The sequence below is a fragment of the Hyalella azteca genome, unplaced genomic scaffold, assembly GCF_000764305.2.
Source record: "Hyalella azteca isolate HAZT.00-mixed unplaced genomic scaffold, Hazt_2.0.2 contig15124, whole genome shotgun sequence".
NCBI classification, from domain to species: domain Eukaryota; kingdom Metazoa; phylum Arthropoda; class Malacostraca; order Amphipoda; family Hyalellidae; genus Hyalella; species Hyalella azteca.
This window is the reverse complement of record NW_025944985.1, coordinates 332,148-354,736: the sequence shown is the minus strand read 5'-3', so window position 1 is coordinate 354,736 and position 22,589 is coordinate 332,148. Positions and strand designations below refer to the sequence as shown.

Here is a 22,589-nt window from a genome sequence, read left to right as displayed (position 1 = left end):
CTGTAATTCAAGACTACTGCTACTGTAATTCAAGACTACTGCTACTGTAATTCAAGACTACTGCTACTGTAATTCAAGACTACTGCTACTGTAATTCAAGACTACTGCTATTGTAATTCAAGACTACTGCAAGACTATTGCTGCGGAAGTCTTGCTTTTCAATTCATTTATGTGTGCTTTTTGTTGAAGTAATTAAGTTTCTACTTTTTCATATTATTTGTCTGACAGTATTTCAATAAGCATTCAGGAGCAAAGAAATTAACGCCCAAAAAATTCATCATGTCGTTATTTAAAAAGTTTTCGACGAAGATATAATAAATTAACTTGGCGTTTTCTTTTCATCGAAATTAAATTCTATTCAATTTAATTTCAATGTCTAGTTTCTAAAGAGAAACTTATATTTTAATAAATAGTTAGTAAAGAGGTAATTACTTTTGATGTTATTTACTCTATACAATTAATTCATGCGGTTTGGCTGATTTAAACTTCGGTACATCAATCTTGTCTTATCTTTTTATGCTTATGTATTTATTCTAATTATATTACTGTGCCTATAACGCGCCATATAGCACGTTTTCTTCTCGTTTCTGGCCCAAAATTTAGTGAAAATTTCGCTCAGATGAAATTCTGTGGAATTCTGCCGAGAAACCACTTGTGTGCCGGTCATAAAAATCTCATAATATTTAATTTTTAAGTATTATGTATCGATGGTGACTTAATTTTTCAATTCCGACAGTCTAATGCTGCACGAACCATATATCAGTTTATCAGGTTGCTCACATTATAGCTACATCTCAAAATATTAAATACTGATTTAAAGCAGATGTATACATAACTATAATCAAATTTCAATTACACGCAGATTGTTACCCAGCATGAAATGATTAATTAATTTTTTATAATTACGGTGATAGAGCGGCTGGACAAAATATTATGGATTATGATGGTTGCTTTATAACGTGCTTGATTAATTTCTCTCTTCAATATCCGGGGTAAATATTGGGTTCGCTGCGACCTGTGATCGCCGCTGTGTTCATTTCCGGCAGATGTCGCCGCCAGCCGACCAGCTTATTTTGGCGGTGTCATGTAAAATTGCACACGGATCACAAACTGCTGGTATTTATAGGTTACTGATCTATTTTTCACAATATTTAATATACTTTACAACTCAGATAATGAACTATTTATCAATTTCTTTGTCTGGCTAGATTTAATTTACTTTCGACTCATATTTTCTCAGCGATAAACATGCATCTGTGCGATATACAGGGTGGGGCAGAACTGATATTGACCAGTTTTGAGGCGAAATAAAAGAGTAATGGGGTACACAAAGAAGAAAGTTTATTTTCTTTGAGGTTGGCATAACATACCATTTAGAATACTTATGTTTTGAAAATAATATCTGGAAGATGGTGGCCATTAGCTGCAACACGCTGTTGGAGTCGTTCTCGGTGTCTCTGAGGGGTGATTTACAGTGGCCTGCGAGGGCACCTGATTTGAGCATTTGCAATTTCTTTCTTTGGGGACATCTAAAAGAAAGGGCGTTCAGAAGTCGCCCTCACACCCTACCACAGCTAAGGGGACGGATTATTGCAGAGGTTATGGGCATACCTCGCCATATGTGTGAACGTGCTGTAGGAAACTGCCGAGAACGACTCCAATAGTTTGTTGCAGCTAACGGCCACCATCTTCCAGATATTATATTCAAAACATAAGTATTCTAAATGGTATGTTATGCTAACCTCGAGGAAAATAAATTTTCGTCTTTATGTGCCTTCATTACTATTTTGCCTCAAAACTGCTCAATCGGTTCTGCTCCACCCTGTATGTTTGGATTTTATCCTTTTTGCTTTCATCAACCTGAATATTAAATTTATGTTCTCTTATAGCTTTATAATAATCTAGTTTTGCTTTTGCAACTTTTGTTATCGTTCAGTCCGATCAATGTTTGTATATTATTTTTATTAAGTTCTCGTTCCATCCATTTCTTTAATATTTAAACTGTTTTGATTAATTTTTTCGATAATGATACTTTCTTGGCTTTATCAGCCTAGGATCAAAAATTATTGCTGTGCATTCTGATCTATCATTCGAGCACTCCACTTCTGAATGCATTTGGGTGCTTCGAAGCTAAGATGCATTCCACTGAATCGAAATGAACACAAGACTCGACTGCATTAATGTCCTCGCATCTCAGTCACCTTGCATCCCGAATATGAATATGTATGCTTCTTCGTCCCGACTCCGCTCTTCTTTTTTAATTCCATTGCAGCGGGCGAAAGTGCAAATTGAACCGAAGAAGCACGTTGAAATGTATACTGTAAACTAACTTCCTAAGATTTAATTTAGACTTCTTGGGCCATTAGAAATAAAAAAAAACAAATTTTATGCTTGGAGTATTAAATTATTTTAAAATGCGGCTCAACATCGTTAAGGATGCCAAATGTCATGTTTAGAAAATTAATTAGGGTTAGCCTAATATTTACGTAAACAAAATCGGAAATGTTAAACTTTTGAAACGTTTACTTGGATTTGGATTGAAATATCTTCTTTCGAACATTACTGCGTCTACGAGTCACGATGGGCTTTTCTCAGAAGGATTTTAATTAAACTCAAAGTAATCAATTAAATCGGTGAACTCGGGTTTGCCAAATATTTATTTATTTTCTTTAATTCAGCGTTGACCATATGTGACATTGATTTTTTACTATTAGGCATGCAGCATACAATATTTCAAGTATTCTCATTTTTATAGTTACACAACTTTTTGAGTATTTTTCACCATTATTTGATAGAAAATGTTTCCCGTTTGTCCATGAATAACTAATCGTGCTTTTACAGCTGAAGAAAGTAATGATTTTCAACAAGTTAATAATGAATTACATCAATTTTAATATTATTTTAGGATTTGAAACCAATTTTACTATCGGCAAATGTTGGTAGAATTTGACGGTCATTAATTTTAACTATAATAGTAAGAAAAGATGAGAACAATTTTACTTACGTCGAAAATGTCGTCAATATTTATTAGTAGTGCTGAATAAATGAGAAATTTAGTGTATGACAAAATTGTATTGTAAAATTTCTAAAATTTTATATATTAAATTAGGTTTTACATTGTAGTATTATGATATATGAGCTAACCTTGTGAGCGCCCAGGTTGTCGACGATGCAAGTGAGGGAGGCGTCTCGTCCCAGCGTCACCGTGACGTTCTTCACGGACTCCAGGAAGACAGGCTGTTCCTCTGGAGGCGATAAAATACGCTTTTTGTTGAAGTGGGAATAGCAAAATACGAATTTTTTCCTGAACATAAACGGTAACTGTGATACGGGAGTTTCAGCTCGGTTGTAGGAGGTTAAAGGTCCTAAGAATACGTCAGAAGCACTATTGTCAGTCTCACAGTCTGTTATAGTATTGTTCAGCGCAGCGAAGTTCAAGTTAGGTGAGTTATATTAATTGACTGATTATGAGTCCTGTACTCTATATAAACAATTACTTATTATTAAAGTTACTAGCTATTAGCATTATTGTCAAACAGTAATTATCGTGGTTTTGTAACACAATAGATGTTGTGAGTCAACATTACTAATAGAAATAAATATATCAGATATTATATAGCAGGATTTATATAGCAGGATTGACAATTGTCAGTCAGCGCGAGCTGTAGGCGCTTAATAGAATATTGCGATATAATAGAAGATTCAAGTCCGTTGTAATATAGAGTAAATGAGTCTGTCAGTAAAAAGTCTAGCGTCAGTGGCACATTCGTCAGTAAGTATTGAATACGTGGTGCAATGCAAAAGCCAGTATAAGTCATTTGTGTTGATCAACCATGGCTATGCAACAACCTAACAGAATTTGTGATTCTCTCTGATTCTCTCAGAAATATTCTACGCCGATTGTTTTTGTATTTCAAGAAAACAAAGGGTCTTCAAAAATCAGATATGGAATGTGAAAATATCAAAAATATAACTGACCTGAAGAAGTTTTTACGGGTACGAGTCGCGGTGCCCAGTGGCAACACGTCTAGCGCACTTGAAAACCCAGATCAACTGTCTGGGTCGCAAATTAATGTAATATCAAGGGCGTGGAGAGAACGGTCTGCTTCTCCCAGTCTCGTTACTTGTTCTAACCTCGTCTGAGGTGAGCTCTATTGATAAATATGACTTGTGATGCGTGGGAGTTGAGTCCAAATAATAAATGTATATTCATGACCATAATTAAGTTGAAGTAATAATTGTACTTCACGTATTCCAAGTTCAAGATTTTGGTGAATAAAAATCTAATGGTCAAAGCATTATTCGTATTAAGACTTTCAGAGTCTTGCGATTGAGCTCTGATTCTGACTCGTCACTCAACGAACGTACATCAGTATATATAGTTGGTTGAACGGGATCAGCTGACTGACCAATGTTCCGATGATGAAGGATCGATGATGACGGACTAATGTTCCGACAATGACTGGATTAATGAAGGCCTTATTCACAAACAGTGCAAAATGGTTTCAATACAGAGATATAATTTTGTTACTGCATCCTGTGAAAGAAGAGTATAGAAGGTTTTGGCGAGAAATGCGTTGCGGACCGCAGCACTACTGCTGGAATCATTGAAATAATTTTGCAAGATGTCCTCACGGTGGCCACGTCTAGCCGCGCTCGCATAGACCACTCGTCTAATTTTAAGTTAGCTAATTACGATCAAATTATTACAACAGATTTGTGTGTCCTAGAGTATTATGTCATGTTATGCGATTAACATGTTGTTTAGTTATGAGATTAAAAGTGATTTGGTGCCATTTAAAAAAACTACCAATAGAATGGATAAATTTCAGAATCACGTGAGCTTTAGACGACATTCTAGTCCAAATAAATGATTTGATTTAAATTCTGCCTGTAAGCTGGCAAGTGCAACTTTAAAGCGTCCCGAACACGTTCCGCTGTAATATTTGTATTTATTGTAAATTTTGTATGCTGATCGCGACAGGTCAATCAAAGCTCGCTCGTGACGCCTCGCTTTCCGAGTGGTTTTGTCGGACGGCCGTGGCCCGTTTTGCTAGACGGCCGTGGTCCGTTTTGTCGGACGGCCGTGGTCCGCTTTGTCGGACGGCCATGGTCCGCTTTGTCAGACGGCCGTGGCCCGCTTTGTCGGACGGCCCTGGTCCATTTACCAATAATTGCCCAGCAGAGAAGCAGGGATTTTTAGCACATGAGGCATGCAAAGAAACTAAAAAATTAAAAAATTCAATATTCATGATAGTTTCAGCATGGATTCTTCGATCCATGACTAATTAAATAAAAAACTCGGTTGAAATTAAAATAAACAAGTTAACGTTTGTATTTCCTTGTTGTTAGGTAATATCTCATATCAGAATTCCAAGACGATGATATATTTGATCGCAAAATACAGGTATTTATGCAGAGTGGAATAACTTAGGGAATTGTAGAGCTGAGTGTCTGAGAGTCAAGGCAGTGAGCAGGAGTATCCAGGTAATGCCCAGCAGGATAGCGAAACTGCTCAGCCGTTCCAGTCATTATGCAGCTACGCTGAATAATACTGCATCCACTAATGGATGGGCTCATCACAGCACTCATCCTCACATTGCAGTCCAAGTTACTATTGTTCAAGTGTGGCTCGCTGTATTGTGCATTTGCTGTTTATTCATAGATTAACCTAACAGGCTCATCTCTGATCAACGTCGCTCCGAATTGTAGCTTCAGTGGATCTGATATTACGAATGTTGGGTTCTTTTATTGAAGACGAGTTGTTTGTCTCAAGAAATTTTTTATTTTGTAGTTTGCCCAACAATTCCGTAGTCTCATCGAAAAAATGTAAGTATTGTTCGAAAAACCAAATAGATACGAAATTAAACTGCTTTTTATTGCGGACTAAGGATCTTCAACTTTTTCTTATCATTAACTAAAATGAGGATATTAGACTTTTCCCATAATTAGTATATAATTTAAAAATGCATGTCTAACCTGGAAGAACCATAACTTGAGATCCCCGAGTTTCTATATCTTTTTATATAATTCAAGTTGTAATTCATATTGATTACTCATACCGGTATCTTCTTAAGTCATTTGCATTACTGCATCTAAGGGATGATCGTGTTCCTCACCAGGTCACGGAACAGTAATTCGTTGCAAGTAGGGAAAGCTAATGCGTCTTGAGAAGTCATGCTATTTACTCAGTGATGCATTCTCTTGAATATTCAGCAATGCAATGAAGCTAAACAGTTTCCATACAATTTGCGGCATTAGATAGAGTGCAAGGTCAGCCTAAATACAGTCAGCTTAAATTAACCAAATAAATTTGATTGATTTAATTCTTGCATTAATTAGATAACACCACCGAATTAAACTTGATTATCGTCGATATGTCCAGAATTTGTTATTTTCGGACTTTCCATTAGTTGTAAATGCACAACTTATGCAAACAACAAACTTCTCAACAAACCAGGAATGATGTCGGAACAATGCTCGCTTTTGCGGACCGGAGGCAAGCGTTCAGCGCGCACTTGAGCTCCCACGTCGCGAAATTATTCACGCGGAAAGCGGCCTTCTTCTCCACAACGAGTGGAGCTCTTATCTGTCTGGCCTACTTGAAGCGTAAGATAAGTAAGAGGAACTTGCTAACATTACTCCTGGTATGAGTCCAGCACGTCAGGTAAACAGCATCTCCAGGGATCAAGCTTCACGCTGGAGCAGCAAGGCATTTATCTGCATTGTTTCAGAGGCTCAGCAACAAGCGTTGCGTGCAGGGGTGGGTGATGCGTTGTGAGTGCTACAGCGTTGCGCATAATTTTCTTCCAGGGGACTTCCAAGCTGCTACTGCTGTGTTGCACCACAACTAAAGGCTGGTGTTGCAACACAACTAGAGGCTGGTGTTGCACAACAACTAACTGGTAGTGTTGTGCTGTACATAACTTCTAGTTTTGCTCCCCAACTAACTGCTAGGGTTGCTTCACAACTAGCTGCTTGGGTTGCACTACAAATAACTGTTGGTATTGCACTACATATGACTTCTCGGGTTGCATTACAAATAACTGCTAGTATTGCGTTTCACCCAAGCAACTGCAGCACTGTAAAAATGTTGTAATTATGCTGAACGAAACTGTATAATGATGTACTGTTGCTTGTAACGCGCTTTTTCCATTAAATTGTTAATCAGCGGCCGAAAACGATTTCAAAAATACACGAGATTTGAAAAAAAATTCCTTTGAAATTGAGAATGTATATAGTTGACTCCAAATTGCTGATGCACTCTAATATGGAGGACGATGCACATGTTAGACTATTAAAAAAACTATATATATATATAAACTAAGCGTCACTTGAACCTAAAGTTTGCCTAAGAGATCATTTTTCCTGAATTTATTAAGAAAAATATAAACACAATTTATATGTCACAGGATTGCGATGGACTGACAAAATCGAAACATGACGCCCAGGCTGGTGCCATTAACATGATTAACTACAGTGAGGGCAATTACCAGAGCTGCTAATGTGCAACCATTACTTACTTGCATATAATTTATGGATGCTTATAAATTTTGGTGAAGCTGCTGACCTTCCTCATGCAAGATCAATGCCAGCTTCGGAAAAAATTTGTAATTGTGATTCAACACGTACTGGTAGCTTCAATTTGTAGCTTCGCGTGCTTCAGTTATGTGGTTATTTGGTGAACATAAAAATTAATAGTATACTATAACACCTAATATATGGTAATATAAATTGAGAAATTCAATCCAATTCCAAAATTTTCCGTGACTTCTAAGTTGCTAGTGCTAACAAACATTTTTAGTGAATGAGGTCAAAATAAGTATCGTACCTCAATCAATTTTTTATACGTATTAATCTGACTAATCAAAATATCTCCTTCAAAATGACAAAGAAACGTGTTATAAATGAAAATTCAATAAAAATGGAAACTAAGACAGGCTTCATTCAAACCGAAAAATTACACAAAAATTTCCCAGAACCATCAAAATCTTGATTTGAATAATTCAGATTCAGGGCACTCAGCGTAAAGTGATAAGCCATAAAAAATTGGCATCGCTATGATTCTGACAGTGGAGTGATAAAAAGATTTGTAGCTGACACCTAACCTCTGAAGTGAGCTGACGCGATCATTTCTTTGAGGTGAGATCGATCGACACGAGGCAGTACCGCGTCATTTGCATTGCCGTAATGTCCTTCAACGCTTGCTGGCTCGGGAGGGACTTCCCAAGCACGACTTCTTCCCATGAATGCAAGTGGGACCGTTTTACATTGGCTCAAGTAAGGGTATTTCCTGGAATGCTAGTTAGGTCGTTTCTACGTTAATTATCTTTATTTTTTGGAATAAATTACAAGTATTTGGTCATCTTATTAAGCACAAATTTTTCATGTGTATATATTTTCATATAGCCTCGAATTCTCAATTAATGCGTTTTAAATGTAAGTTGATTTCGCTTGGAGTTTGGCCCACGACTTCCGGGTTCATGAATGTCAGGAGAGTTCTAAATCATGGTGGTCAGTGTTCGGGCCAGAGTTTTCTCTACAAGCATATTCTATTGTTAGTGTACATATCGATTATTAATATCTTCTGTACACCCAAATGGCAGTGTACGAGGTGCGTCATTTCTACTGGACATCCGGGCGTCAGTGTACGAGGAGCGTCATTCCTACTGGACATCCGAGCGTCAGTGTACGAGGTGCGTCATTTCTACTGGACTTCCGAGCGTCAGTGTACGAGGTGCGTCATTTCTACTGGTGCGTCAGTGTACGAGGTGCATTTCTACTGGACTTCCGAGCGTCAGTGTACGAGGTGCGTCATTTCTACTGGACTCCCGTGCTTCAGTTTACTATAGGTAAGTTATCTGTTCAGTGTTCCCATGGGCCTGTGTGCAGGGCTAAAGTCTTCTGTTCAAGACGTCCGCTCGATCAGTACTCCGCTCTTTGTAATTTTCCAGAGTCGAGCAGTTTTCCAGTTGACTGCTAAGTCCTCGCCACAAATCCTTCAAAATATTCCAAGCTTCTCAGAAACCTACTTTCCGACCGCTGACTTCAGCGAAATTTCTAAGAAAAATCCAAGATTTTTGCTCGAGTTGCTCAGGTCATTTCATGTCTAATTGCTGGAGGTAGACTGCAGTTTTATCTGCCTTAGGATTTAGTACATCGATGAAAGATTCAACGATTCAAACAACTGGAAAGCATTCAATTTCTATTCACATATTGATAAAGCATAGCAAACTGCGTGTGTATTCAATTTCAATGAATTATAGGATTGCTTATTTATGATTGTCAAAATACATACATATATTCAATATAGTAACACATGTCGACTAAAAGAACAGAATTAGCGTGAACATGATTCTCTTCGGACGACGTTCGTTTGATGAATATGTATAAATCGAAGCTAATTAATAGATATTAATCATTTTTGTGTTTTTGTAATTATGGGTTTGAGAGTTGTGTTATTAGATTTCTTCATCTGTATTGATATTACTACGTTATTAAAGGTTGCATAGGTTAGCTCAACTTAATTATCCGTTAATTATATAAATGCCCTATATATCCTGACATCCCTAATAATTACCTTATATGAATGTTGGCCTCCAGCCACGTCTGCTGATCTGTCCGGAACTTTGTCAACCCTTCAACTTTAAGACAAGTTGGAACACAGGAAGAAAATTTCTCTCATATTCCAGGTGGAGAATTTATTGAGAACTGAAAAATTAAAGCAAAGCTGGGCTCCTATTTAGCGTGTGATGTGTGCAAGATTTTCGAGTGTTTCTAAATTTGAAGAGGCGCACGCACGACGAGATACATTTTTGTAGGAGAGAAAGTCGTATTTGCTAATGCAACCCTCGTGCGTTGTGACAGCAGAAAAAAATTTTATTATAGAAAACGCGTAGTTTTATACAAAACAAAAAGCATGCTCGCTAGGAATTGAAACGTTTTTTATTTTCGCACAACCGACTTAAAATTATTTACACTAAACTTTCATGTTAGATTGATTGACCAGCTATCATTGACAGAGGCTTCGAGAGTTTTTTTTATTGAAAACTGGAAATTGGATTTGTGGATCAATTTTCTTGGACAGACAATACATATTTGGTAAACATGTTAAATTAACAGTTGAGGGAAATTAAGGTTCGTCCATGACGCTAAAACTTATTTTATGCTCCTAACATTTAAATTTCTATTGCGGAATTGTTCTTAAAATGAAGCGATTCCACGAATAATCCAATCTAATGAATAAAAATTTAAGTAACTTATGTGAAGCTTTTAATAAAAAATATTAAAATTAAATAAAATATTAAAAAATTTAATAAATAAAATATTAAAAAACATTAAAATTAAATATCTCTGCAACAAAGCTTTGCAAGAAGCCTGGCCTATGTATTGAGGCACAAAAGAACGAAAGATAACGAGATAAAAATAGCATCGTGTGACTATAGGAGCTTGCGAACTTTCAAGTATATTATTTATTAATTTATTTTAGTTAACAAACACAGAAGGACGGACGCGTATCACAGCTTCCTTGAGTCTGATGGACGCTGCCGTGTCAGTGTGACGGGTGGCATTCAAGAGTCATTTGTAAGCTGTCGTTTCGGAATTCTTATTCGGGCGTCGTAGGGGCGGTATAGAATACATGGAATATCTAAAACTTCATTAAATTGATGTTATATTCAGGTTGTGGTGTGAGTGACGGTACTAGCGGATTATATTAAGATTTAATTACTTCGTTTATATTGTGGAAAACAGCATTCAGATGAAATTATTATTGGTGTGTGGTCATGTTTTTAAGTCTCGTGAAGTAATTAGAACTATAAAACCTATTAATTTTGCTCCCATATGTGACTGGTGATGGCGCAATATATTTTGAAAAGCTAGAAAATATCATTAGAAACGAAAAATTTATGATGTCTAACAACCTTTAATTTATATATGATTTTTAAAGCAATGAAATAAGTAAATTTCGCTTATTGAATGAGGCTATATTACGTTGAAAATAATAGTTAGTTCATTAGTGGTATCTTAAATGCTTAATATTTGATCGTTAGTGATACGAACCTTATTTTCAATAAGGCAAGACGAACTTGCGAAGGCGCAGCTCGGTGGTCGGAAATGGCCACCTATTCGCGATCAATTGGGTGTCCGGTCTCGAAAGAGTGCCTCTCAAAAGCAGCTTAGACCTCCAAACGCTTTTCCTGAGGCTCTAGTATGTGCCGACGACGGCATCAACAAAACTACAAATGACAAGCCAGATGGACTTTAAGATGTTGGTCCTCAAAACACCGAACGGCCGAAGAATTCTTGCAAGAAAGCAGTTAACATGATCAGTTCTTAGGTCGTCTTCGTCCCGGGAGTGCTCCAAAGAACCCTGCCTGCTTCAAAAGATTGTTCAATTTAAAGTAGACAGATCAGTTCGAATAACGCTTCATTTCTTCAAAGATTCCTCATTTTCAAACGTCCCGTTCAGTTAGGCTACTGTCTTTTGCAGAATATTCTTCACTTTTATACTTCCAGTTCATTTAAGAGAAAAATGTCTTATTCAAAAGATTTTTCACTTCATGACACCCATTTTATCAGGATAGTTTATACCAGACGATTCATTTGGATTTTTTCTAAATTGTAATGTGATGAGAATCAAATCCTTCAGACTCAAAAAGCATCAAATTACTCGTCTCGCGCTAGTGTGCGACAAGCGCAGTTCTTCCACATGAGAACACTAAGTGTGCCTCCTGAATTATTGAGAGTCTATAGAGACATGCAGATGATCTGAAGGTAAATATTTCCGACGAACGCGCGTTACGGAAATTGCAGGACACCCAAGCTCATCGTCGCAAGCTGGTCCCTCAGGGTTGCACAGATTAAAAAAAGTTTGACCGAACGGACAGCTACAGTTTACGTTTCTGCCGGACTATTGATCACCATACATGAATCAAGAATATATTTAAAAAACTGAAATATTGAATAAAAAGTATTTATCATGATATCATGCGTAAATATGTTCAAAATGAGGTTATTACTTGCTTTGAGGCAACAAAAATTGCTAAATCTCTAAGCATTCATCATTCTTCCTATGATTTGATAAGAACTTTTACCTAATTCGCCGAATCTCTAGTATCACTAGCTCACCTAAGCCTACTCCATCCTCTCAAAATGCAACCAATCTTTCTTTACTGGATTTTTTTTCTATGTTCAGCGCAAAAACTTCCCGATGAACTGCCGAGGGCTTGTGGAATATCGGCTACTTGATGAACTCTTCCCTAGGGACGCCTCAGATTGGGATCGCTCTGCAGAGCCGCGAGAAAGAAGGGCGTTGGGAGTTGCTCTGTCAAAGGATCCGATGCTTTTGTGAGAATCCTCGAGTGGATCCAGGCGCTAGGTTAGAGTCTTTAATGTTACGGCGTGAGCCGAGCTTCGGATTTTGGTGCGATGAGGAAATAGTGGAATTGGTCGATGCTGAGCAACGCGGGGGAATTCTTGCCTCAACTGGACTGCGGGGGATATAAATATGTATGGATTTAGGGTGTGGCATCGTGAACTATATCGTGACGAAATTATAAGCAAAATTTTTACTTAAATAATCGTATGAACAGGATAATTGCCATAAGCAATTTTAATGTACCAAATAGCTCGTAAATTTATTTGTAATAATTTGAATAAAATAGAAAAAAAATCACACGCGTACCCCGATGTTAATGCTAATTAATACACAAGTGTTTTGGGATTAGCGGTGTGCGGTAAGTTATTGAATAAAATTAGAAGTTTTTAGTCTAACTTTAGAAAATGATTACCAAATCTTATTTTGATCACAACCACTGACGGCGGGTTTAATTTTACCGCCAATCTCGAGCGTTTTTGTCGTACGTCGGCTTGAGCAGCAATTATTCAGTGGGGCTCCAATGAGCTTATTAATATTACACAGCCGCTGACATTGATGTCAAGTGAAGGCTTTCTGATGTGGTGCTTTCTCTCCAACCAACTCTGGACTCTTATTTTGTGTAACATCAAAGCCCAGCAAGCTAACTATTATTAACAAAAACTGCAGTAGCCGGACAAGCCTATATAATGATGGTAACCATAATTGAAAGAAGGTGAAAATTTGAATTCGTGTCCGAAAATTTTTGAGATTTTGTAAGTCCAAAAATGTTGCAGCAACTTTCATTGGTGGTGCAAAGAGATTGTGATGGCAATCGATGTTGTTCTTCCATTGCGTAACAATCACTATAAATTCTTCAGAAAACTTGAAATGTAATGATAAAATAGTTAACTTTTATTTCCAATATGCACTGTTGCCTTCTCGAATAGGAAAAGACATTTCTTCGGTGTAGTCGATGAAAAGCGTATATATACAGTCAGGAATATGCGATACTGCATCAGTGTATAATGCCTCGTGTGCTTGATCCTTCTTATAATGATTTTCTCCTCCAAACAACGATGAAATTTTAGAATTTTTGATGGAATGCGCGATCACGGCTTTAACCGTATTACAAAAATTTCAATCCAATGAGACAAGAACTTTTTTTTATTTTTTTAGGCGCATGGCCTACGTTCGACCAGCGCTAATTTTGCTCTAATTTGCGTACAAGTTTGTAGAAAAACAATTCCCTTGTGGCATCTACGCCACATCACAGACTCACGCCACAAAAGGTGCTTGTGGCCAACGCCACACAACGTCCTTGTGGCGTTCGCTGTGTCAACACAGCCACTCGCCACAAAGCTGCGCCTCTGATCCTTTGAAGAGCGAGACTTAATTAACCCCCAGAGTTAGGATGTCGAAGGGCCCCTACAGTGCCACTGCACTGCTCCTGCACTACCTTTACACTGCCACTACACTGCCCATGCATCCCCTCTGCACTGCCTGGTCCTACATACTGCTCTACACTGTCTCTGCACTGCCCCTATAGCGCCTCTGCACTACCCCTATATTGCCTTTGCACTGCCCCCCCACACTGCCTTTACATTGCCTCTGCACAGCTCCTACACTGTCTTTTCACTAACTTTGCCGCCCCTACACTACCTATATACTGCCCCTTCACTACCCCTGTACTGCCCCTACACTGCCCTTTTCCTGCCCTTATACTGTCTTTGCACTACCCCTCCACTTCTCCAACACCACTACCTTCACATACCTGAACTTTACCACATTCGCGCAGAAATTTAACTCAGCACACTACACTGATTTAACCCGCTACAATAATAATACACTCTAGTCTGCTTTTGCACAATGTATTGCCTATACACGCTACTCTGCTTCAAAAATTATCATCATCCGCAGACTGTTTGAAAAAATCAAATTTTTGAGTTAAATTATTTATTGAAAATAGACAACATTTCTCTGGTGGGTTAAGGTCCAAAAGGAAATAAGAGTCTCGTTTCAAAACCGTTTCGTAAGCAAGTTTCAGCTTCAACATGACATAAATTTAGGAGGAATAAAATATCACTAAATTTCTGAATCGTTTTGGTAGACAGACGAGTATCTTTATTCATGTGTCTTTATTCATCCACTGCCGTCATTAACTTGAACTCGAAAAACCGCGCTAAAGTTCAACTTCTTCCCGAAGATCGATGAGGACTGCATGTTTTATTCAGAATCCAATCAACTGCGACACCAATTCTGTAGCGTACGCAAAAGATCCAAAGTATTTGCTCTCATTGAGCGTTTAATTAAACGTGTCTTAATAATTCTCGGTGACTTTGGATGTTAATGTCGCATGCAGCAGAGCGCAAGTGTTTTGTACAACATGGAGCAGCAGGGGGTTGATAAATTCATAACAGGTCAGAGGTATAAAAATATTATTTGCTTACGGTGGCCATACACGGAATTACTTCGATTTTCCATGGCCGAAGAAAGAAAACAATGTCGGAAGGAATAAAATGATTTCTTTCCCGTGTTAATCATTTTGTTATTAATCTCATATTTTTCGTGATAAAGTGAATTTATTCTCTTGATTGTAATACTTTTCTTCATGTAGTACGCGTCTCAGTGAATACCTCTTTAGTATAAAGCGATTACGATTAAAATAAAATTAAAAATAGTCTCTGTGAAGTATTCACATGCATAAAATCAAAGGCTATATTAACATTTACGTCTCGCATTTATTCCACTTATTTTTCGAAGAGATACATAAGTAAAGAATATACAATCGTAAATACGCAAACACTTCCTAGCGCGAAATGGCATGGAAAATAAGCGATGAAGAGAACGTTGTTAAAGAATCTTTAGTCACCCGTGATAAGTAAAGGAATTAGGATAAGTATTTTGCAGAAGGGTCAGCATTATAGAAAGGCCTGCATGGGTTTCACGTGAAGGTTGATGTTCATGAATATTGGGTTCATTTGGATGAAATATATGGGTCGGTTCATGCAGAAGAACAAATTAATGATAGGGAGAAGTTGGGCTCACATGGATGAGTATTAAGTTAATATGTGAAGAAGTATCAGGCTCACATGGAGAACTGTTAGGCTAATTTGTGAAGAAGTATCAGGCTCACATGGAGAACTGTTAGGCTAATTTGTGAAGAAATATCAGGCTAACATTGAGTACTATTAGGTTAATATGTGAAAAAGTATTTGCTTCGTAATGGAAGAAGTACGTTGGCTCATTCGAATAAGCACAGGGCTGGCTGCAGATTGGGTGATTGAGGCGACCATTGAGCTACAGCTGGTGAAGTAGCACGAGTCTGAAGGCGCCGCTCATTTACATTCGCTGATGAAGCAGCGGAGCTTCCAAAAGAAGGCGCCGAGAACTTGCCCAGATTGCAGCGTCCTCGAAGCAGATAAGCTGTCACCACCTTTGTTTTGCGGCGTCTGGAAGCCTTCGCAAGAACTCTACAGATATCAAAATGATAATGGAAGGCTTCAACAGATGCCGCCGTACGCGCCGACAAACACACTGCCCTTTACCATTCCATGCATCACTGATCAGATCTGTGAATCTTGGGAAGCTACTAAAAGCGTGGACCACCACACATGTTTTTCGATCTCGGCTGCAGGATACTTATGAGTTAATATCTATTGGTGCTACGCCATCCGCGCTTCCATCTGAAACAGCTCATCTCTGAAGTAGAACCTGGACAAGTTTCTAGAACTTGCAGTTCTTTGTGCAATTTCTTTCTAATATCAAGCATGGTCGAATGTTATGAAGAAATTGAGACGATTGGCTGGAACCATAGATATATTTCAGTCAGTGTAGGCTTTGATAGATGTACCAAAAGAATATCCAAAGAAACTTCTCAGAAATAGTTACATTGAAAATCATTTGCTTTCCAGAAAATCTTGACATGTAACGTGAATGGTCAATCATCGTTGAACTTGAAACTGCTGCTTCAACTCTACTCCAGTTCTTGTCTAAACTGAAACGCATGGCAGGTTCCATCAGATCCTGGGTCACACAAGCAGCCATTTGATGAATGTGTAGGACTCTAGTTGCTAATGTTGCCACAGCCAATTCATGCTTCACAATTAGTGCTGATTTATTTTATTTTATTTGAGAAAATATTATCTAAAGCGACAATGTTATCATTTCAGTTGGCTTTTCATTTCCTTCACATGCAACACTATTCAGTTGTATTTTTGATCTCCCAAGTCCAAATTAGTGAGCTTCATGGAGAATAATTACCTGGTCAGCATGGCAGACTTACAAAATAAGAGTTCAAATGGCCTATTAATAGAAACATTTAATTACGCTGCTCAAATAAGCGGACCGAAATCTCATCCAAACTTGGTTGTTAGCTAGTTAACTATTGAGGTTAAGAATTATATAGGTTATATTGAATTTTTTCATAATAGACTTTTTGTACAAAGTTGAAAAAGCTGTAGCAACGAGAAGCATCTCTTTAAGCGTCGTAACGTCCAATGTTTAAAATGCTTTTAATTTACTCTGAGTTAGTGTAAAAGAGAGCAGATTTCTCTGACACACCGTCAATCTCTCTAAATATTAATTAAATTTCCCTAGAAAATCTATAATCAATGTCGGAAGATTTTCCGCCGGCACTTTGAAGTCGCGACACCAATTTGCTGAGGCAGGAATCAAAGTTGTTTCACATAGCTGATGTAATAATATCGAGGAATATTAATAATATTTTGTTACAGGAAATAAATTCTTGAGATTAAATTTGTACATGGTTCATATGCGAACACCCAGAGTTAGCAGTCATCGATACGCCATCGCATGAATTTAATACTTTAAATCTTGAGTATAACACGTACGATGTTATATGATAACCTTTAAAGCCCAACGAAAAATTTGACAATCATAGGAACATTCTTTTTTTTTGAAATTAATTCTGTTACGTAGCAATTATTCAGGAGAAGTGAAACATTTATAAGGAGCAAAATATAAACGTAATTTTTAAATAAATTAAATTTTAGAATAGAATCACGAATCCAAGTCTTTTACGACTGAAAAAACGTATACGACTGAAAACATCGTGCACATGTAAGATTTGAATCTTCCCGTATGAGCACATTACGGAGAAATGGCAATATAAGATCACGACGCAGGTTGTTACAACTGTACCATTTTCAGTATTATCCTTCACTCCTTTTAATTGAGGAAGATGCTGTGGACTTTTCCTTTCATTGCTTCATTTCTGTGGTCTTGCTGGAAACGAACTGAAGTCGCTGCACGCCCCGCGACGCACCAAATTGCCTCTCAAGTAAACCGGTGAGCTGTTGCAATTTTATCAAAGGCCTTTCAATCCTTTCAGTGCTTCGTTATTGAAAAGTATTTATTTTTATAGGTTGTTTACTGCTCATAATTTGCATATTTTTCACGGCATTTTTTAGAATTTTGATATCTCAAAGCGACTGAATACCGTTGTGCTGAGTGTGTGATAAGTCATTATCCCTTATCTCTTGCCAAGACAAGCGTCAGTTGCTGTTTACTTTTTCGTAAATTTTTCGAGCGCACAATCTGCGCTATTCAGCACCCGGTAGGACATGAAATGTTTCTAACAATCGTCAGCAAGTTTTGATAATTACGTAGCGTTCAATTAGAATAGAATATAATAGAAGTGTCGGCGTTGAAGAAATAGTCCCATGGCCTGTTGCCGATTCTTGTACTTTTAGTGACTTGATTCACAAGGGATCCGGCCTTTGGAACCCGATCTTTCCATAACTGACGATTGAGTGAGAATTGTTCATGGTGATTGAAATGCTTTACTGAGATGTAAAATGCAATTTAAAATATCATTGGAAATGGAGTGTCTGTTCCTCCATCGTAGCATCTTCCCTAGCCGAACCTATAATGCGTCCACCGTCCACTGCAGCGGCCGCTATCTCCCCCATAAGCGCCGCCTCTGAAGCTCGTAAATCCGCGCTGTGGCCGCGGTATCGCCGGACCCGTTTTTGTGCCGTTGGTCGGACGGTTCAAATCGGCGGTTCCCCGCATGCAACAAATCGCGCGTCGCTCCTTTTGTCGCTCGCTCCATAAAGAGCGACAACAACAAGGTTGCTTCCACAATAAAAATTTCCGCTGTAACCACAACAACAAAATAAAGTCGTGTTTTCTGCGTTCCGCTGCAATCCAGGACAAAAGTCCCACAAGACGAATGCTGAGGCCTCTTGCATGCGTGGCTGTTGCTGCAGCCTCTTTATATCGGGACGCTCCCATGCAAGTTTGGCCTTGGGACAGACTCTGCAGATGGGCAATAACAAAACAATCTGCTGAATTACCACACAAAAGCACAAGGCTAGTGAAATATTTTTTAAGTTTTAAAGATAACAGCTAAAAATTCCCTGTATCAATACATAGTTAAAGAGAGTTTTGTGAGTTATCAAAAATTCGGCTTTTCTTTTTTTCTTCTTTGAAACTGTTCATGATACCATTCATGAATAATGAAAAATTATATATGAGCTCGAATTTTCGGGTGTACCGATTGATAAAGAAAAGCGTATGAAGAAAAGCGGTTGAAAGCGATTATTGATTATTTACTAATACTCGTGCTGGTGCTTATTCAAGTTATATTTTATTTGCATGTGTTTGATCTAAATAGTGATCATCTGCTTCTTTTTACGGCAAGCACTTCGATCAATTCCCGGCCTGCTGATGATCTCCGTCCGCTCCGATTTAAAAGTGTCCACCTGAACGGAAATTCAAATTTCCTGCCGAGACCAACAAGCCTGGGATAAGTTCAGGGCTGGGGAAACTTGGCCTTCTGCACGAGACTGTTCATCTCTTCTGCACCAGACTGTTCATTCCTTCTGCACGCGACTGTTCAACCCTTCTGCACGAGACTGTTCATTCCTTCTGCACGAGACTGTTCATCCCTTTTGCACGAGAATGTTCATCCCTTCTGCACGAGAATGTTCATTCCTTCTGCACCAGACTGTTCATCCCTTCTGCACGAGACTGTTCATTACTTCTACATGAGACTGTTCATTACTTCTGCACAAATTGCAAATTGTCATAAGCTCCTTATCTCAGGACCATTTTTTCTGATAATATAATATTAGGGCCATTGAAAATTGAAACCCGTTTGTTTTAAATGGAAGATTTCGTTCTAATTCGTATTAAGTTTCATCAGTAAAAATGATTGTCATAAAAATGACTTTCTAGAAAAATAAAAATAACATTCTTTGGTTAAAAATTTGCAGTGAAATTTCTTTACCAATAAATATAGACGATAATTTGTTTGACTCTTTTCCTGTTGAAATTGCTGCACAAATTTTGTAAAAGTTGAAAATACGTTTTTTGAGCTGAACTTTACGATGGGGGAAGGTTGTTCCGCGCCGCGTACGTAGCAGGGCTGATGCCTCAAGTATGGCGTCGCTGTACATAAACTTGTGAGTGCGCGTTGAAGCTCCACACCACATCTGGAACACCACTACTGGAACACCACATCTGGAACACCACCACTGGAACACCACTACTGGAACACTACCACTGGAACACCACCACTGGAACACTACCACTGGAACACCACTACTGGAACACCACATCTGGAACACCACCAGTGGATGATTCACAAGATTCCAGTAGTGGTGTTCACTACCACTGGAATACCACTACTGGAACACTACCACTGGAATACCAACACTGGAACACCACCACTGGAACACCACCACTGGAACACTACCACTGGAACACTACCACTGGAACACCATCACTGGAACACCACCACTGAAATACCACTACTGGAACACCACTTCTGGAACAACACATCTGGAACACCACCACTGAAACACCACTACTGGAACACCACTTCTGGAACACCACCACTGGAACACCACTTCTGGAACACCACTACTGGAACACCACTCCTGGAACACTACCACTGGAACACCACTACTGGAACACCACCACTGGAACACCACCACTGCAACACCACTACTGAAACACCACCACTGGAACACCACTACTGGAACACTACTACTGGAACACCACTTCTGGAACACCACCACTGGAACACCACTCCTGGAACACTACCACTGGAACACCACTACTGGTACCATTACTGGAACACCACCACTAGAACACCATCACTAGAACACCACTACTGGAACACTACTACTGGAACACCACTACTGGAAAACCATTACTGGAAAACCACCACTGGAACACCATCACTAGAACACCACCACTGGAACACCACCACTAGAACATCACCACTGGAACACCACCACTGCAACACCACTACTGGAACACCACCACTGGAACACCACCACTGGAACACCACTACTGGAACACCACCACTGGAAGACCAGCACTGGAACACCACCCCTGGAACACCACTACTGGAACACCACCACTGGAACACCACCACTGAAACACTACCACTGGAACACCACTACTGGAACACCACCACAGGAACACCCCCACTGAAACACTGCCATTGGAACACCACCACTGGAACACCGCCACTGGAACACCACCACTGGAACACCACTACTGGAACACCACCACTGGAACACCACCACCAGAACACCACCACTGGAAAACCATTAATGGAACACCACTACTGGAACACGACCACTGTAACACCACTACAAGAACACTACTATTGGAACACTAATGAGGCTACAATATGGTATTATGTGTCTTAAGAGTTCGGTTCGCAGGAGGAGAAATCATATTTTTCGATGCTTCCAAAATTGGTAATCCTGTCACTTGAAGTCAGGCGAAAAGCCGATTCTGCGTTAGAAACAAAGAAGGAACCTGGGACTTACGCTTGTACTGACCCAATTGCATTTCATGACATGGGCAGGGCAGTACGACGCATACTTTGCATGAATGAATGTTTACTAGGCTACTAAATCAGCCACCAAAATATGAGCTATGCAATTTTCTTTAATTTCCTATCCTCATGGTTTATCAAATACCAGTATGGGGATTGGCGGAGACCACGGGGATTGGCGAAGACCGATCCCGACTGTTGAGATCCTCAAAAAAGTGGCTTTACGGGATTTCGTAGTGATCGTCGTAGTGGGCTCTTGGGTCCTCGAACCAAATCCTCCTTTTTGAATCTTTAACTTCTGCTATACCCGCAAAGATTTTTCTACCATCCTAACAACAGATGAGCTTCCGATGTACGCCGCACTGCAACATGTTTTATATTTACAGACTGGTGTGCTTTTTATTGTCAAAACTTAATTCTTTCAAATCATTTAATGCTTACAGGTAGGCAACTGCAGCCCAACCTTGTGTATGTTGATCATTGACCGAACGGATACGCTGGCCTTCTTGATAATTTGTATAATGAAAGCTTCTAATTCCATATAATTTGGTTTAATAACCTGGTACAATAACCGAGTTAAGAGGATTTATGATCGCCTTGGTCGTCTTTGGCAATTTGATTGCTAACTTTACTCTTTTCTATAGAACCTTATTTTTTAGAGACCAGCAGGCCTTCCGAATCACTGGTTTGATAAACTGACATTCAGATGTCTTTAATTGAAAGCTTTTGTTTTGTCGCACCGAGTGAATTCGTTGATTGGTTACAACTATACTGTCTAGAATCCATTTTCAACCTGTAAAACCGAAAAAAATACGAAACAACAAATCTTGATTTACTTCGGTTGTAAAATAGAACTAATGGAAATTATGGGGTTTGTGGCTCCTATAATAATATTTAACGTTGGTGACTTGTCCAGCAGGTGTTTACAGTTATGCGATGGAGCAAACGTTGCCACAAGATTCAATCGACGTGGTTATGGTTTTGGTTGATTAAGTGACATTGATTTAAGTAAACAAACAAAATAATGAATCATATGAAACTAATTTGTTTCACAGTCATCAAAAAGCTTTAAAATATTTTATTTTTTTTAATAAAGCATGCGGAATTCATTACCTGGACACAATATTTTCTGTATAAATAGTCTGGAGTTTACTCCGCGTGCAGCTGAAACTATATATTAATTTGAAAAGTCTATACTTGCTCTCATGGAACTTTCAAAGCCATTATTAGCCACTGCAGTGCTACCGGCAACATTATATGCTCGCTTCATTAAATTTCTCCGGCATGGATAAATATTTGCCCTCCCAGGAGACGACTTATTCACTCTAACTCGCCTCAGAAGTTTACATGAATATCAGAGTGCATAATTTCCAGTGATGCATTATAGATGATGTCGGCAAGTGACGTCAAGAG

The 22,589-nt window shown here is 38.7% G+C and overlaps 1 protein-coding gene across 1 annotated transcript in view; it reads right to left on the bottom strand.

Moving 5' to 3' along the window:
• LOC108670488 (lachesin) overlaps positions 1-22,589 on the bottom strand; it is a 58,680-nt gene that overhangs the window by 30,551 nt on the left and 5,540 nt on the right. Inside the window, exon 2 of the mRNA XM_047884302.1 lies at positions 3,145-3,245. Within this exon, the coding sequence (XP_047740258.1) occupies positions 3,145-3,245 (101 nt within the window). The remainder of the gene's footprint in view (positions 1-3,144; positions 3,246-22,589) is intronic.